General features: G+C 42.2%; 1 protein-coding gene across 1 annotated transcript; it reads left to right on the top strand.

The window, feature by feature from the left end:
• The first annotated feature begins 208 nt into the window (after positions 1–208).
• LOC101173191 (gap junction alpha-5 protein) lies at positions 209–15,084 on the top strand. The gene is made up of 7 exons (XM_011493013.4): positions 209–530; positions 8,607–8,706; positions 9,292–9,456; positions 11,893–12,165; positions 12,434–12,499; positions 12,575–12,723; positions 13,795–15,084. The coding sequence occupies exons 2-7, from the start codon at positions 8,638–8,640 to the stop codon at positions 14,258–14,260; spliced, it is 1,188 nt and encodes a 395-aa protein (XP_011491315.1). The 5' UTR covers positions 209–530; positions 8,607–8,637; the 3' UTR covers positions 14,261–15,084.
• The last annotated feature ends 1,914 nt before the right edge of the window (positions 15,085–16,998 follow it).

The raw sequence follows: 16,998 nt of genomic DNA, 5'->3' as shown, positions 1-16,998 counted from the left end.
AGCTTCATAGAAGAAGCGCCGTTTCTGTTTGGACGGTTCTGCTGGTGAGACGGACACATGGGGAAGGACATTCTGACATGCTGGAATGTGGAATTAGGGAGTTGAACCATTGTGTCTTTTTACAATATGAGACTTCCTTTCTATGCCAGACGCCACAAACAAACGTACATTAGTGTTGAATAACAGGCAGTGAGGCACCAGGCCCACTTCCTCTAGAGATGTGGATGAAGGAGAGGCAGAAGGGGAAGAGGGGTGGGCATAAACTCCAGCCTCCCTCACATTCACTTCAGTTCAGACCTCTGGACCCCCCCTGCTGCTCTCCTCCGTCTGCTGCGGGACCCGCTCTGCCTGTACTTCGTTCTCTGCCCAAAACTGAACTGGGACATCGGATCAGGACTTCATTTTTCTGGGCCATCCTTTCTGAAAGGGAGTCTGTGCCTTGCTCAAAGGCTGTTCCAGAGACAGAAAGCCATCCAACACTGCAGACCTTTCTTCACACTGCAGCCGCTCTCCTCCACATTTGAGATCAGGTAAAAGACTCAAAGAACATTAAAAAAAATCATCAATTTATCTTAAATGATCAGAAACAAACCAGGAATTTCAAAACCAAAAATATTTCAACTCCTGCATTTAAAAAAAGACAACTTTTTTACACAATGAAAGTACCATAACTCAGTTGGGATGAGCATCCAGCCTCTGCTGGATGAACCATCAAGGTCTAGATACTCTGAAGAACAGAATCCTGTGAGAACATGAAAAAGAAAAGAAGCTGAGACTGTGGTCGGAATTTGAAGTGAAGACGTTGAGTTTGGTTTTCATGCATTAGAGGGAAGAAGAAAACGTAAAGTGAGTTTTAATGTCAACATTTTTACTGCTGTTTCAGACAAACATTTAGTTACTTCTAGATCATTTGGGCTTCAGACCTTAAAAAGTCACATTTCATGAAATTTTGGATCATGAGGTTCATCTGTTTCTTTTTTTAAATGATTTCAGAGCCAAAGGAATCAAACAGATCCATTGTGTTTGTGTGTGTGACTGTTTATTTCTATGTATGTTTGTGTGTGAGTGTGTGTGTGTGTCCGTGTGTCTGTCTGTCTGTCTGTCTGTTTCTATGTGTCTTTGTGTGAGTATGTCCTTGTGTGTGTTTGTCTGCCTTATTTCTACGTCTGCTTGTGTATGTGTGTGTGTGTGTGAGTGCCCGTGTGGTTAGGTGTGTGTGTTTCTGTGTGTGTCAGGTTTGGACAGGATGCAGAACAATTCTGGGCGATGAATACACACTCAAGCAAAGGTCAGGAGAAAGTCTTTACAGGGAAGTAATATTGTTATTAATGATGTTAGAAACACTTGTGAACATACACATACACATACACACACACATTTGTTTAAAGCCCCAGGGTTGCACAAAAACAGGAAGGGATGGGCACTTGAAGAAACTCTGATTAGGATGAACCACAAAAATTTGACTTTTTTCCTCCTTTTCTGAAATTTTATTCTGAAAAGTTTTTTTCTGAAAGTTTGAGTCTTGAAGAAAACAAGTGAGTGTTTCTGCACTGATATGAACTCCAGTCTCTTCCACATTTATATATAAAAAAAAGATCAATGCACCAGTGATGTGAGGTGATGATTTTGGCTGGACAGACTCTTTCAGAGTCCAGCTTACAAATTAATAAACATCATATTTGCCAACTACTGATTGTGTTTCAAATCTCATGCCAGCATCTTTTTAAAATCATAGCAGGTTCAGAATGGACCAAAGTCCGAATTTTAGCCTTTTTTAAAGTTTCACTCCAATCATATTTTGACATATTTTCTAAGCGTTCCTAGTGGTCTTTTAATGATGTTTGTGCTGTTTTAAGGGCAAAATCAGAAAACCAGAGGTGTTTTTTCTAGGACATAGTTTCTGCAGAGCAGCAGGAGTTCATCGGAAATTCCCCCCTGAATCGTGAGCAACATTGTAGCTTTCCAGCCGTAGAGTTTGGATCCAGATTCCAGCTCAGACGAGGAAAACAAAGACGAACATGGATCTATTTGTCTGACAGAGGATGATCAGAATGGACAATGTCCATAGTATAAAACATCTACAAATATTTTTAACCCTTGTTCTATCCTAGGCACTTTACCAATGGGAGTTGGGTCATCTAGACAGTGCTCTGAACCTTTTTTCTTCAATGATTTGTGATCTTCACTGGTGTCCATGGATTACATGAAATCTTTCCACCTTTATCCACCTTTGTCATGGTAGGGAGAACACGTCAATGGAAGGGGGGGGGTCATCTAAGATAGCACAAGGGTTAATAAAGCAGCCACAGCTGCAGTTCATGGGTAGAGCAGTTGACCTCTGATCAGAAGATTGTAGGTTTGGTTCCTGCCCTGCTTGCCCATGTGTCCAAGTGTCCATGGACCCTTCAATGAACCGAAAAACGCTCCTAGTGGTTACAGGTTGTAGCCAGTGCTCGGCAGTGGAGCTGCCATCCATGTATGAATGTGTGTGTTAGTGTGTATATCTGTGTGTATGTATTTATGTATGTGTGTGGCTGTGTGTGTATATCTTTGTGTAGATGTGTATGTGCGTGTGTTATCAGTAGCTGTGTTTACAGCAGGCTGGTTTTCCTTCCCCTGAGACGGGGGGTGGAGGGAGGGGGGTTGTGGGAACAGAGAGTGGAGCTAAACTAAGACGGAATTCGAATTCTTCCCCTCCGGCTTCTCCCTACCCTACATTTAGCCCTCTAGACGGAGAGTTATGAAAAAATAGTGTCTCCCAATTCAGACGTTACTCCCACTGGATGATGTCATCAAGAGTCACCGGTCAACTACGTTAGCTTCCTTCTGGTGCTATACCTGTAGTTGCACCACGTAGAATGCAAAAAAGGGCAGTTAGATTGTCCAATCAAAGAAATCTAGTTCACATCCCTTGCAAGAAGGTTTTGACCAGTCCCAAGGAAACTAAGCTCAAACTTGCTGCACTCAATGTCAGATCTTTATGCAACAAATCATTTTTGATCAATGATCTTATCTCTTCTTTTAATCTTGATTTTATGTTTTTAACTGAAACATGGCTTGACAAAAACACAGGAAACATAGTTCTAGTCGAATCAACTCCCCCCAACTACAAACATGAATCGGAAATACGAGAAAATAAAAAGGGTGGAGGCGTTTCTGCACTGTTTAGAGATAATATTGCAACCCGCAGACTATCATTTGGTGTGTTTTCATCATTTGAGTATGTGTCCTTTAAGATTGAGCTAAAACAAACTCCTCCCTTACTCTGCATAGTTATGTACAAACCTCCTCAGCACAGCCAAAGTTTTATTGATGATTTCACTGAAATGCTCTCAGTTGTGTGCACAGACTTTGATGGTCTAGTCATTACAGGTGATTTTAATGTTCATGTTGATAATGTCAATGACAGAAATGCAAAAGAGCTCAATGCTGTCCTTGAAACCTTTGGTCTAATTCAGCATGTGAGTTGCCCCACCCACAGCAGAGGGCACACTCTGGACCTGCTCATCACAAAGGGGGTTAATATTTACAATGTCAGTGTGGTTGATGTCGCCCTCTCTGATCATTTCTGTGTATTCTTTGACCTGTCTGTTGCTCCCAAACCACCGCCTGGCCCTGCAGTTGTCCAGGGGAGACAAATAAATGAGAGCACTAGGGCACAGTTTGTAGAAATGATAAACCCTGAAAACGTCTCTGGTGCCAATGTTGATGAAATGCTGAATTCTGTTACTTCTAGCATCTTGAATGTTCTGGATGCCATTGCCCCTATGAAAGTTAAATTGAGAAAGCATAGACAGAAAGCTCCCTGGAGGAATGATGATCTAGTCAGGGCACAGAAACAACAGTGCCGCAGAGCTGAGCGAAAGTGGCGCAAGTCAAAACTCCAGGTTCATTATGAAATGTATAAGGGGGAGTTGTACGCTTACAACCAGATCTTATGCAGAACAAGGGAAAGGTACTTCTCTGAAATAATTGGAAGTTGCAGCAGCAACTCTCGTATCCTGTTCACAACAGTTAACAGATTAACTAACCCTCCAACCCAGCTACCAATAGAACTGGTTTGTACACCCAAATGTAATGAGTTTGCTGTATTTTTCAATGACAAGGTTCAGGGCATTAAAAAAGCCATCAACTCCACAACACATATAACTATCCAACGGCCACCTACTCACTCTAAGCTGACTCACTTTGTACCTGTCACTGACCAAACTGTCCAAGAGACCATCACCCGTCTGAGCTCGTCTACATGCTGCCTTGATGTGTTACCCACTAGATTTCTAAAGTCTGTCTTGAACAGTGTGTTGCCATCAATTACTCAAATAGTTAACATGTCTCTTCAATCTGGAATATTTCCAGAGGCCTTAAAAACTGCAGTCATTAAACCCCTCCTGAAAAAGAGCGGTCTTGATCCCACTGTACTGAATAATTAAATTACAGACCTATCTCTAATCTATCTAACCTATCTCTAATCTGCCATTTTTAGGAAAAGTCCTTGAAAAAGTTGTCTACCAACAGCTCACTGACTTTCTCTTATTAAACAATTCGTTTGATGTTTTCCAGTCAGGTTTTAGACCCCATCATAGCACAGAAACTGCTCTTATCAAGGTAACCAATGACATCCGCCTGAACACTGATGATGGAAAAGTCTCTGTCTTGATCCTACTAGACCTGAGCGCTGCCTTTGATACTGTTGATCATGGGATCCTTTTGCACAGACTCCAAGACTGGGTTGGCATCTCTGGATCTGCCCAAAGTTGGCTCAAGTCTTATCTAGAAGACAGGAAATATTTTGTTGAAATTGGGAGTTGTGTCTCAGACTACATGGGCTTGAATTGTGGTGTGCCCCAGGGATCGATCCTGGGACCCCTTCTGTTCAACCTCTACATGCTGCCACTAGGGCAGTTAATACGCAGTAATAACATTTCTTATCACAACTATGCAGATGATACTCAGATCTATGTGTCACTGACAACAGGTGAATATGGGCCAGTGGATTCACTCAGCCACTGCCTCCAACAGATCAGCGCGTGGATGCAGGACAACTTTCTCCAGCTAAACTCAGACAAGACCGAAGTTATTGTTTTTGGCCCACAGAAACAAAGAGAAAGTGTCAGCAGCTACCTTCATTCTCTGTCTCTTAAACCCTCAAATCAAGTCAGAAATCTAGGGGTAATCATGGACTCTGACCTGAACTTTAACAGCCATATCAAGTCAGTAACATCAGCGGCATTTTACCATCTGAAAAACATTGCCAAAATCAAAAACATAGTGTCAAAGCCAGACCTGGAGATACTTATTCATGCATTTGTCTCCAGTAGGTTAGACTACTGTAACGGCCTGCTCACCGGCCTGTCCAAACGAGCTGTAAAACAGCTTCAGTACATCCAGAATGCTGCTGCTCGAGTCCTGACCAGAACCAGGAAGTATGATCACATTAGTCCTGTGCTCAGGTCTTTGCACTGGCTCCCTGTACCTCAAAGAATAGACTTCAAAGCAGCTCTGCTTGTGTACAAGTCTCTCCATGGCCACGCACCAAAGTACATCTCTGACATGTTAGTGCCATATGAACCATCTCGTACTCTGAGGACCTCAGGGACCGGCCTCCTGTTGATACCCAGAGTCAGAACTAAACAAGGGGAATCAGCGTTTCAATATTCTGCAGCTAAAATCTGGAACAGCCTCCCTGAAGTCGTAAGACAGGCCTCTTCTGTGTTCATGTTCAAATCTAGACTTAAAACATTTCTGTTTAGCCGTGTATATGACTGAAAGGTCCTATCTGCACTTTTCTTTTCTTTCCTTCCTTTCTTTTTAAATCTTTTTTTCTTCTTCTTTTCTTTTAAAGTAAATTTTATGTTGATTATTTCTATGATGTATTGTGATTTTAATGCATTTTTCTGTTTTGTGAAGCACCTTGAATTACTTTGTGTACGAATTGTGCTATACAAATAAACTTGCCTTGCCTTGCCTTGCCTTGCTAGCTCTTGGAAAATACATAACATCAGTTTTGTACCTTAAAAGTTCATGCTAACACAAAAAGTCATAACTTACATTTAAATGTAAACTTCTGTGCTTCAGAGCACACCACAGAAATGCGTTTCTCTTCCGCGGCACAGCGCGACACCCCTGAAAATGTATTTCGGACAGCCCTACCACTCCAAGTGCCCCAATAATTGGAGGGATAGAGAGAAGCTGTAGGGGAGGAATTCAGATTCAGCCTAAAGGCCCGTACACACCGGGCCTTTTGTATCACTGCTTCTTTAAAACAACCTTTATTATTTGGACAAAAACAAGTGGTAAGAGGAGAATTTTCTCTCTCAACTGATGCTTTGTTCTACCCATCGGAAAGATCAGCATATATATATATCGCTTTATATCACCAAGTCTTGACTGCAGAGGTGGTACGGCACGACCCGGACTATTTGTTACGTGGTGCGCCGCACCACGTAACAAATAGTTCACATTTGTGACAACTGTCTACCGCTTCGCAAAGTTCAGGCTTCCACGGCGTGCGTTAAAAAGCGATAATGCACACTTCGTCGGCCATTAACCCTTACTTAACGCGAGATAGACTTTACTATTAACTTACCTTTGGGAGAGGCATCGTCTCAAACACTTGAGCCAATCAGGGCCTGGATCGTTTGAATCAAAGAATTCACGTAAATACAACCTTTCAGTAATCCAAACCCATTACTCCATCCATCCATTAATCCATCCATCCATCCATCCCCACTGAATCCCTTATAAGGTCACAGGGTTGCTGGAGCCAAGCCAACTGTTGGGCCAAGGCAGGTTACAGTGAACAGTGATCCCTCATTTATTGTGGGGGTCACGTTCTAAGAATAACCTGCGATAGGTGAAATCTGCAAAGTAAGATTACAGATATTTTAAGGTTGTAAAACATCTCACTACTCATTTTCTACACGTTTCTCACCTATATTATCTCTCAAAGTTCAAACCTTCATAGAAAAATAAGTATAGTGTAATAGAATGAAAACAAAGATTTGATTGCAATCAAAGATTATGCAGATTTGGCAAACTGAATGCATTTAGTACAGCAGACACGGCACAGAGGAGATTGACAAGCTGTACTGCCAATCAGAACAAAGAACACGGTGTGCTGAAAAAAAACAAAAATAAAGCATTCAGAGTTGCACTGAAAAAAATCCACAAAACAGTTAGTCTGTGAAAGAGGAAGCACAATATGGCAAAAGAAAACTACACCCTGAACCTAAACCGATTGCCAGTCTATTGCAGGGTCACACACTCACAGGCACACCCAGGGACTATTTAGAGCAGGGGTGTCAAACTTCAGGACTTTGAGAGCCGGCCTCCTGCTGCTTTTCCAGAGACCCTGTCTCATCTGCTGCTGATTACCTGGAACAGGTGTATTTAGCCAATAAGGAGTTTCAATGGCAGGATGGTTGGAAAACACAGGACATCGTCCCTCGAGGCCTGGATTTGGTAACCCCTGATTTAGTCAGCAATTAACCAATCTAGCATGTTTCTTTGACTGGTAGGAAACAAGGGTGCCCAGAGAAAAGCCATACATGCATGAGGAGAACATGCAAACCTCAGACAGAAAGGTCCCAGCTGGGATTTGAACCAGCACCCTTATGTTGTGAGGTGGAGTGTTGTCCATTACTCTGTCATGCAACCTTTTGTGAATAATCTATCAAAAACCTTCATCTAACAGAAGTGTTAAATAGCACTTCAGCCTGAACACGGATGGATTGAATGAATGGTATACTGAAGTGGCTGCAGAAAGCGTTGAGGTCCGACACAGCGGCGTGAGAACAGTGAACAAGTCTCGGTCTCCTTCACATCCTCAGTCTTTAACTGGTCAAATTTGAAAACAATCTGGGATCCTGAAGTTGTTCCAGGCAAATGCAGCAGGTTGGCTGTTGAGGAAACTTTTGCAGGAATCTGACTGAGCCTGACTGTCATATGTGGCAGGGGGGCGGAGTCACTGCAGCAGTTCCTGCTGATGGTTGAGTACAGCAGAACAACACAAGCTTCAGATTCCAAAGTTTCAATCTCCATTTTTGTTGTTGTTTGGTTGTTTCTTTTTGTTACAAAGCCAACAGTCGCAACAAGAATGTCCAAAAAAAGAAGAGTGCAAAAGTTTTAAATGTGAAAACTGTTTTCAGGATTCAAGTACTAAACTTCAAATCTTTACTGCTGTGTTTTGGCCGTCTTATGAAAAATCCCATTGGTCTGAAAGTAAACATGTTTGAAATGTTTAAGGGTCCATTCATGATGTTTTACAACGACGTGCATGAGGCTTGTTGCATCGTTTTGTCTGTTTTCATAATGTCACGATAAGAACTAATCATAAATTAAAGTAAATGGACAAAATCACTGAACTGAGGGATGTCTGTGTATGTGAGAAAATAACCAAGTTGGAGGGAAACTGTTACTGAAATAAACTAAAAGTAGGTTTTGTTTGGAAGCAGATTCTGACGGTTTTCTCCATCACTTAAAATCAATGAAATGATGACGAAAATCTTTGTATGTTGTCACTACAAAAAGTCCAGAAATTGTAAATGTGACTGAAGCAGGCTGGTTGCAGCTCCCTTTAAAATCATCTGATGATCTTTCACCTGCAGAGAAAAGCCTGAGAGTTTCTGCACTGAGCTCATGGCGGACTGGAGCCTTCTGGGAAATTTCCTGGAGGAAGTACAGGAGCATTCGACCTCTGTGGGCAAAGTATGACACCGCACACACATCTGAGTGTTAGCAGACGGTCCCCTGCACACCAAGCCCCCATGCCTAAAGATGTCAGCACAGCGGAGGGAGGGGGTTTCTACCCCACATCCTCAAGAGCCACCCTCCACACACAGAGTGGACTGGCGACACTGACTGCTAAATCAAATCTATCAGTTATTTTGTGGCCCTCCTGGATTAAGAATGACCTCAGCCTGAAATCTGTAAAGCTCCGAGAGAATTTAAAGTCACGCATTTTGTACATTTGAAGCCAGAGTCATTTGATTTTAAGCAACAAAGTCCCAAAACTACAGGAAACCATCTAGTGAGGCTAATCAAGTTAAAAGGTTTTAAAATGCAAGTAATACATTAGGATTTATTTCTGGTTACGACTTTGTGGTGTTACATGATTTTAGAAAGAGCACATGTCAGTTCAGCAGATTTCCATCTTCTATAAGTACTGAAATCTTTTTATGTTTATTCATTCATCAAACGTGCAGATTTGTTCTAACCTCTGAGGGAAATGAGGGGAATTCCCCCTGCTGTTTTGTGGGAGTCTGATATCATTTACTGTGTCTTGTCTGATAGGTGTGGCTGACCATCCTGTTTATCTTCCGTATTTTGGTTCTTGGGACGGCAGCTGAGTCATCCTGGGGAGACGAGCAGGAAGATTTCAACTGTGATACTCTGCAGCCTGGCTGTGAGAACGTCTGTTACGACGAAGCCTTCCCTATAGCACACATACGATTCTGGGTAAAGAGCGGCACTACAGGCAACATTTACAGAAGCAAACACTGAAAGTGGTATGATGTGCCGCTGGGGTTTAATTCCATGCCTAGTTGTTTCCATGTGGTTCAAAATTGGAAATAACCGTCGTCATTGTCCTTCTTCAGTGCTATAGGTGTTCTGCTGAATTGTGTGTTTCTGACAGCAGAACCAACGTCACAGTTTCCAACCTCTTCTTGCTTAGAGTGGAAACTGCTTCATTGTAGTTCAACTCGCTGCGCATTTTGCCAAGATGTGCCAGACTTTTCATGAGTCTGTCTCAAATCTGCCTGTTAAAATGAATCCAAATAAAACCTGGTTGATCTGATAAATAAAAGATGTAAGATACTTTAGCTGAATCTTGTTTTTCATGTTATAAACTGTATTTATTTTCAAATTATAGGACATTTTTTTGTCTGTAACCCTTGTGCTATCCTAGGCACTGTAACATTGGGAGTTGGGTCATCTAGACCCACTAGACAGTGCTCTGAACCTTTTTTCTTCAATGATTTGTGATCTTCACTGGTGTCCATGGATTACAGGAAATCTTTCCACCTTTATCCACCTTTGTCATGGTAGGGAGAACACGTCAATGCAAGGGGGGGGTCATCTAAGATAGCTCAAGGGTTAATGAGAATGGGCTGATGAACAAAGTAAAGTAGCTTTGGTCCTCAACTTAAAAAACAGACAGACTTCTGTGAATTCTGGGACCTCTTGGCACCCATTTTTTATACAATGGTCTTATTTATTAAAGATCACCACTCACTACCAGCTAATATGACCTCTGCCAACATCATTCTCCTCCTTAAGCCAGACAAAGATCCCACCCTGCCTCCAAACTACCGTTCCATCTCTCTGAGTAATGCAGATCTTAAAATTACATGTGAAGGTCTTGCCATGAGACTAGAGAAGATCACTCCCCAGATAATTCACCCTGATCAAACTGGATTTATTAAAGGAAAACACTCCACAAACAATGCTCGATAGACTCTAATAGACTTTGCCACTCTCATTAGATGCTACAAAAGTGCTGAAAAATTTGACAGGGTGAATAGGAAGTTTCTACTTGCCACTTTAGAAAAAATTGGGTTTGGTACATTTTTTTTTTAGTTGGATTAAAAGCATGTATCACAATACAAGTGCATTTGTCAAAACCAAAGAACAAACCTCTGACAAGTCTGTCCTCCAAATAGGCACCAGACATGGGGGTCCACTGTCCCCCTCTCTCTTTTCTTTATTTATTGAACCTCTAGCGGCAGCTAAAAGACAAAAGAAAAAAAAAGAAGGAGTTAAAACAAAAAACATCCATTATAAAATTATTCATTATGCTGATGATGTAGTACTTTTCCTCCAAAATTCAGAATCTTCAATCTCCAGAGTAGTTTGATTCAGTTTAAAGCTCTTCATAGCACTCACTATTCTGGATAAAGGATGTTCAAGGTGGGTCTCAGAGAATCAGACACTTGTGGGTTTTGTAATAGCAGTTCCCCAGACAGTTATTTGCATGCACTGTGGCTCTGCACATCTGTCTCATGGTTTTGGCAGAAGTTACGTGTAGATCTGTTAACCTGGTAAGACATCGCTATCACAGCTTCTCCGACTCTCTGAATACTTGGTGATATGAGCGCCATCAGTGTAGAGGAAAGATCAAAATCCATCATCTTTCCTGTCCTTTGCATAGCTAAAAAAACAATCTTAGTTAACTGGAAGAGTAAAAACAGCATCAGTTATAATCAATACCAGAACCTACTTTTGGATCATATCAGCTTGGAGTTAACATCAACTTCTTAAAAAACAATATAAAAAAACTTCAGTACCTCTGGTCCCCGTAATTAACACCGTCACCTATTGGGAGTGGATGGCCTTTGTGCTCCTCTGCGGGGCCTGTTGGTGGGAAGTGGCTGGGGGTTCTTGGTGGTCGGTGGGGGTCGTCTGATGGGTCCAGGGTTCAGGTGCCTGGGGACCAGAGCTCCCATTGGGAACCCAGTTGACCCAGAACAGATGTGAGCGTTTTGCGATGATCATCACTGAGTTCTGAGGATGAAAATGTTGATGGTTTGTTAAAAAAATACATTTTAATGCATTCTTTTGGCAAAAATTGTTCAGACGCAATGCATTGTGGTCTATATTTGCCAAACTAGTAAGCATCAATCCACATTGGTTTTTCACAGAGACTTCTGGGAAATTTCTGGGGCACTGGATTTTGGAACTGTAGATTAGGACAGCACTAGAAAATGGCAAAGGCACTATATAGTGCACTATGTAGTGAGTAGTGAAGGAATTCAGACACAGTCAATGTAATCAGGCTCAAGTTTGGAGCCCATCTGCCTCATAACCCGACTCACTCTTTGTTTTTGTCTCTCTGTGAGATCCTTCAATCCTGAAACGATTTAAACCACTAAAATGGATTTATCGTCCTCACAGGTGCTCCAGATTGTGTTTGTTTCCACGCCAAGTCTGATCTACGTGGGCCATGCCATGCACATTGTGCGCAGAGAGGAGAAGAGGAGGTCCAGACAGGAGGATGACAGAGACGGGGGAGGGGAAGAGGAAGATCAAGGAGGAGGAGGAAAAGTGGAAAGGAAAGGAGAAAAAGACGAGGAGAAAGGTGAAAGGCCACCCGTGGGCCGAATACGGCTGAGAGGAGCGCTGCTCAAGACGTATGTGCTGAGTATCCTGATCCGCAGCGTCATGGAGGTACACGCAGCAGCTCGTCAACAGCACACACACATGCACAAGCACACACTTAACACACACACACAGTATTAAAAAAGTTTCAAGGAAAATACCTCAGATGGTTTAACATCACTTCTCCCACATTATATGGGATATTGTTCTAAAATACCAAAGCTTATTATAAAATTCCCACAAATGGATGATTAAAGGCAGTGAAAAGGATAAATGGTTTTAAGATAAAAGAACACAACTCACTTGCTAATCATAAAAAGTGACTTTCTCCGTGCAGGTTGTGTTTCTGTGTCTCCAGTACATCATGTACGGCATTTTTCTGAATCCTCTTTATGTCTGCAAGGTAAACCAAGACGCACACATTTTTTTGAAACAACAGCCATTCTAACATGAAGTGACGTCCCTCCTCTGTGCTCAGGCCTGGCCTTGTCCACATACAGTCAACTGTTATGTGTCCAGACCTACTGAGAAAAACATCTTCATTGTGTTCATGCTGGCTGTCTCAGCTGTCTCCCTGGTCCTGAGTGTGATGGAGCTTCATCATTTGGCATGGAAACACTGTTGCAGGTACAGAAATCTGAGACGTCAAAGCCTTTCTGCTTTAAAGCAACACATTTTCTTTAACCAGAGAGGAGATTTCAAATGTCAACAAAGACAATAAAGAAAAAGGCTTTATGGAGATCCACATCAGCACAGAAAAATGCACAATTGCCCTGAAAACAAAACACAACTTTGCAGGCTATGACTGCTGAGGCTCATCTTAGGATACATGTTTAGAGATTTCAGACCCCTCCATCACCCATCAATTGTCAAGGACAAGAGGACAAGGTTCAAACAATAAAAAGGTTATTCAAGCAAGATTGGATTGAAAATGCATAAACACCTCTGACTTTTCCACCTGCCTTTCACCCGACCGTCTCAAAATAAGGATCTTCTATGACTGTCTTCTCTTCCCCTCTAACAGATGACTTTGTGTTTGTCTTTTTATGCTCATTGTTCCAGTTTCTAATGAGTCTGTTCTGTCTGCACGGATAGTGGTGATTTTCAGTTTGTTGGCCTTCCTTTTGTTCTCCTCTTGTTTCAGATGCTAACACATCTATTTTGTCTCACAACATGTTGGTTTGATCCTTCTCTGCTTTCTATTTTCTCACAGTTGCATTGATTTACTTGGTGGTCTGGCATTAAATAAACATTCTCTAAATTTCAACTATTAAAGGATGACTGCTCCATGTTGACATGTTCACTAAGCTGGTGGCCAAAAAAAGCAGAAAACATTTGTACTTGTTTCCATCAGAATTCAGTTTGCCCTTTGGTTCTGTGTCAGAAATCATACTCCTGAAAACTTACTCATCCTGCTTTGCAAAAGTAAGTTTCTACAGCTGACATCACAGGCCAGTTTATTTCAGAAACAAGTAGATATTCATGGTATAATAGACAAAGTGCTTCCTTTTAAATAATTTTTTTTACTTTATATTTTTTTCATTTCCCCAAACAACAAAAACAAAACTAAAATCTTGCACAGTTCTAATACAGGGGAAATGAAAGAAAAAACCTGCTTATCTGCGCCTTTTACATGTTATAAACGAACAAACTCTCTAAGCGTTTTGTGGGCTAACCGGCTGCACCTCTTCCCTGCAGGTATCTTCTCTGTAAGAGGGCTGCCTCTTCAGCTAACACCTCTTCACCACGACACCTCTCCATGTCTCCACTTCCACCGTCCTCCCCACCTCCAGATTTCAACCAGTGTGTGACGGGCTCTTCGCCCTTCCTGTCGCTCCCATTCCCCAGCCACCTGCTGGTCCACCAGCAGAACTCTGAGAACACGGTCACAGAGAAGAACAAAATAGTTGCTGCAGTGGAAGAGGCAAACTTCCTACAGATGAGCTATTACTCCCCTGAATGGCAGAGTGCTCAAAATGGTCAGATCCAGGATGGCGTTTACTTGAAGTCTGACTCTAAATGCTACAGCCCTGAAAGCAGGGACAACAACTGCCTTCAGATCCAGAACTGCAGCCCAGACGGGCTGCTGGTGAAGGACAAACGGCGCTTCAGCAAAGCCAGTGGCACGAGCAGCCGAACTAGAGCCGATGATCTCTCTGTTTAGAGATGAAACACAGATGAATTTTTACATGAGTTACACATAAGAATGCACAGACTTATTTTTAGCTGCTTGCAAAACTTTCAGATCCTTCTTGACAGAAAGGGATACTCTTGTTTTTGCAGCCACAATTGATGGACTGAGAGAATCTCTGTTGTTGTACATCTAGAAATGCCCTTAACAAAGTTTTACATTTGAACAAAGTCAATAGGCCCACTATCCTGCATGGATACTGACTGAAGAGACGACGCTCCCAGTTCATAGCCACTCCAGAAGATTAAACACGAGCCAAGATGAATAAAATCTCCAAACCAACATTCTCACCCGGGTCATGAAACAGACAGGAGTGATTTAAAACATTAAAGTCCTAACAAGATGTGCGTTTTTTACCTTAACACTCAGCAATCACAATCAGTGTTGCTGGATAGCTCAGTTGACTCAGTGTAGGATCCCCAGAACCTGCAACAAGCTGAAAACCTAGGCCCCATTTAGGTCCCATAAATTACTGGTGTACATGTCTGATGTCTGTCACTCACAGTCTGCATCTTTTTCCAAGGATCTATGGATATCATAATAGTTTCAAACATCTCTGCATTTGGGTGGAGTCTGAAGCATCACTGCTAGAACCTGGATGGAAACAGAAGTGAAGTCTTCCTCTTTTTTTAATGCTTTCTATAAAAGGAAACTATGAATTGGAAGAGTGAATTTTCTGTTGTCAGAATCATGAAACACTTGTGGTTTTAACTACTTCTGCATGTTTTTCACAAACGGATTATTTAGAGGACAACTGGATCATTTTTCCACACTGAAATAAATGCACCTGGATGAAAGTAGTCTACTGTATTTTAAACACAAACGCTGCAAAAGTCACAAAGACTAACCTGACAAGTAGGGGATAAAAAAGATGGAGAAAGGCTGGTTCATGCCTGCTTCACTTTTATTACTCAACAATATAAACGATCAAACCAGCCAGTTCAGTTTACTGCCAGGACTGGTTCCCATGACCAGTGGCCAGTTTTGGAAAGGGAACATTTCCACTAAGGTCATCTGAATATATAACTGGAATGCTTGGGAACCTCACACCAAGCAGATTCTCTTCTCTTTCCCCCGTGTACAGTCTGACTGCTCAGTCAGACTGTGCACATGCAACGTTTCTCACTTTACCTCTGTTACAGTAGGCTGGCAGAGTAGACCCAGGAGGAGGAGGGACTCGAACAAATTCATAAAGTTCAAAGAATTCATTGACAAAAATCCCCATAGCCAGGGGGAAAAAGGTACTTAGCAAACAGACCAACCAATCAGAGACTCAACTTTGGGCACATAAAAATTTATGCGGGTAGAATACACATCCAACATGGTGGATTGATCCAACAGTTCTTCTGAACTACCATCCATTTTCCTAACTCGCTGTTTCCCTTCCGGGGCAGTTGGGTTTCGGGAGCCTGTCCCAGCTACTGTTGGGTACAGCCTGGACAGGCCCATGGAGCTGGAGCAATCCTGATCACTATGCCGGCTCCCGGGAGGCGAGCTGGCAGCCAGGAACCTACTGTAGGAGGAGGAGCCAGTTATCAAATAGCATGGCTTTAATTTGCACTACCACCAAACAAATGATCCTCTCTTTAAAACGCTTTTTTTTTTAAACAAAAAGCTGAATCATTGTGCAAATCACAAGCCTGGGCTACAATGTGTGAAAGAGTCATGTCTGTAGGTTCAAGTATGTTCTCACAATTGCAAGTCAAGAATATGATTTGGTGTGAGAAGCAGCAAGCAGAATTAATATGGCCGGGAAAATGAGAAATGAGGGAACTTAGTGACTAGGGCCTGTTGGAGCAAAAGAGTTTTCCCCACAGGTTTGAGAGTCACATTTTACCAATCCAGGGGCATTTACTTACGTTTTGATAAAAAAATCATTCACTCTGTGTTCAAGTGATGGCAGTTTGTCTGGAAACTTTTCATCTTAAAAAATGGAACGGTTCACTCTAGCTGTAAAGCATACACACAATAAGTATGGAGTAATTTTGCGGGGGTTGGGTTTGTCAAAAAATACAATTCTGAGCAATCCTACAGCAAAAGACTAGGCAACTTGGGCTGCGGTTTACTCAACCTTTACAAGCTGGTAAACCAGTGTCTGCATATGCAGCCACACCTGTCCTGTGTGAGCGCGTCTTCTCCAAAGCTGGAGACGCTGTAGTGTGCCATGGGAGGAATAAACTAAAGCCCAAAATTAGAAGTATTGCTCTTAAAGAAAAATCTATGAATCAACTAACCAAACAAGCACATTCTCATAGATAAGTCTATTTTTTTTTTAATTTTCACAATGATGAGGTCGCTCATGAGCAGTGACACGTAAAGACGCTTTGCGTTGTTGCTCCGCAGGGAAACACCAATTCTTCAAATTAGCACTTGGAAATCTGACTTTTGGATGTCCTCCATCATTAGCTACAACGTTAATATAAGATCTGAAGCTTTATGAGCAACCTTTTTTTCTGATGTCTGGCCGGAAAGGACCAAGAAGTCGAATGCTGCTAAGGCTACCAATAGCGCCATGACATCTCCGGACACGAACAAGCTAATGGCTGTTTAAGCTAGCTCACAAAGGACTGTGGTGGCCAAGATCGCTTCACTTAAGACAAAAATGACTAAATTGATTCACTCCTTGAGGATTTCAGAGCGCAGCTGGATGGCGTACGGATGGACCTCCGGGATATGAAAGGCCCACTGGAAAGTAGCATTGCAGAGAACGA

Source organism: Oryzias latipes, chromosome 15 (assembly GCF_053564925.1).
Source record: "Oryzias latipes strain Hd-rR chromosome 15, Olatipes_Hd-rR_3.1".
Classification (NCBI taxonomy): domain Eukaryota; kingdom Metazoa; phylum Chordata; class Actinopteri; order Beloniformes; family Adrianichthyidae; genus Oryzias; species Oryzias latipes.
This window is presented reverse-complemented; position numbering and strand designations above follow the sequence as displayed.

Excerpts from the sequence above, each read along its gene's own strand:
- LOC101173191 (XM_011493013.4), top strand. The coding sequence starts at position 8,638 with ATGGCGGACTGGAGCCTTCTGGGAAATTTCCTGGAGGAAGTACAGGAG. Across the intron at positions 9,457-11,892 it reads TAGCACACATACGATTCTGG|GTGCTCCAGATTGTGTTTGT; the intron begins GTAAAGAGCGGC and ends TCGTCCTCACAG. Across the intron at positions 12,166-12,433 it reads TGATCCGCAGCGTCATGGAG|GTTGTGTTTCTGTGTCTCCA; the intron begins GTACACGCAGCA and ends TTCTCCGTGCAG.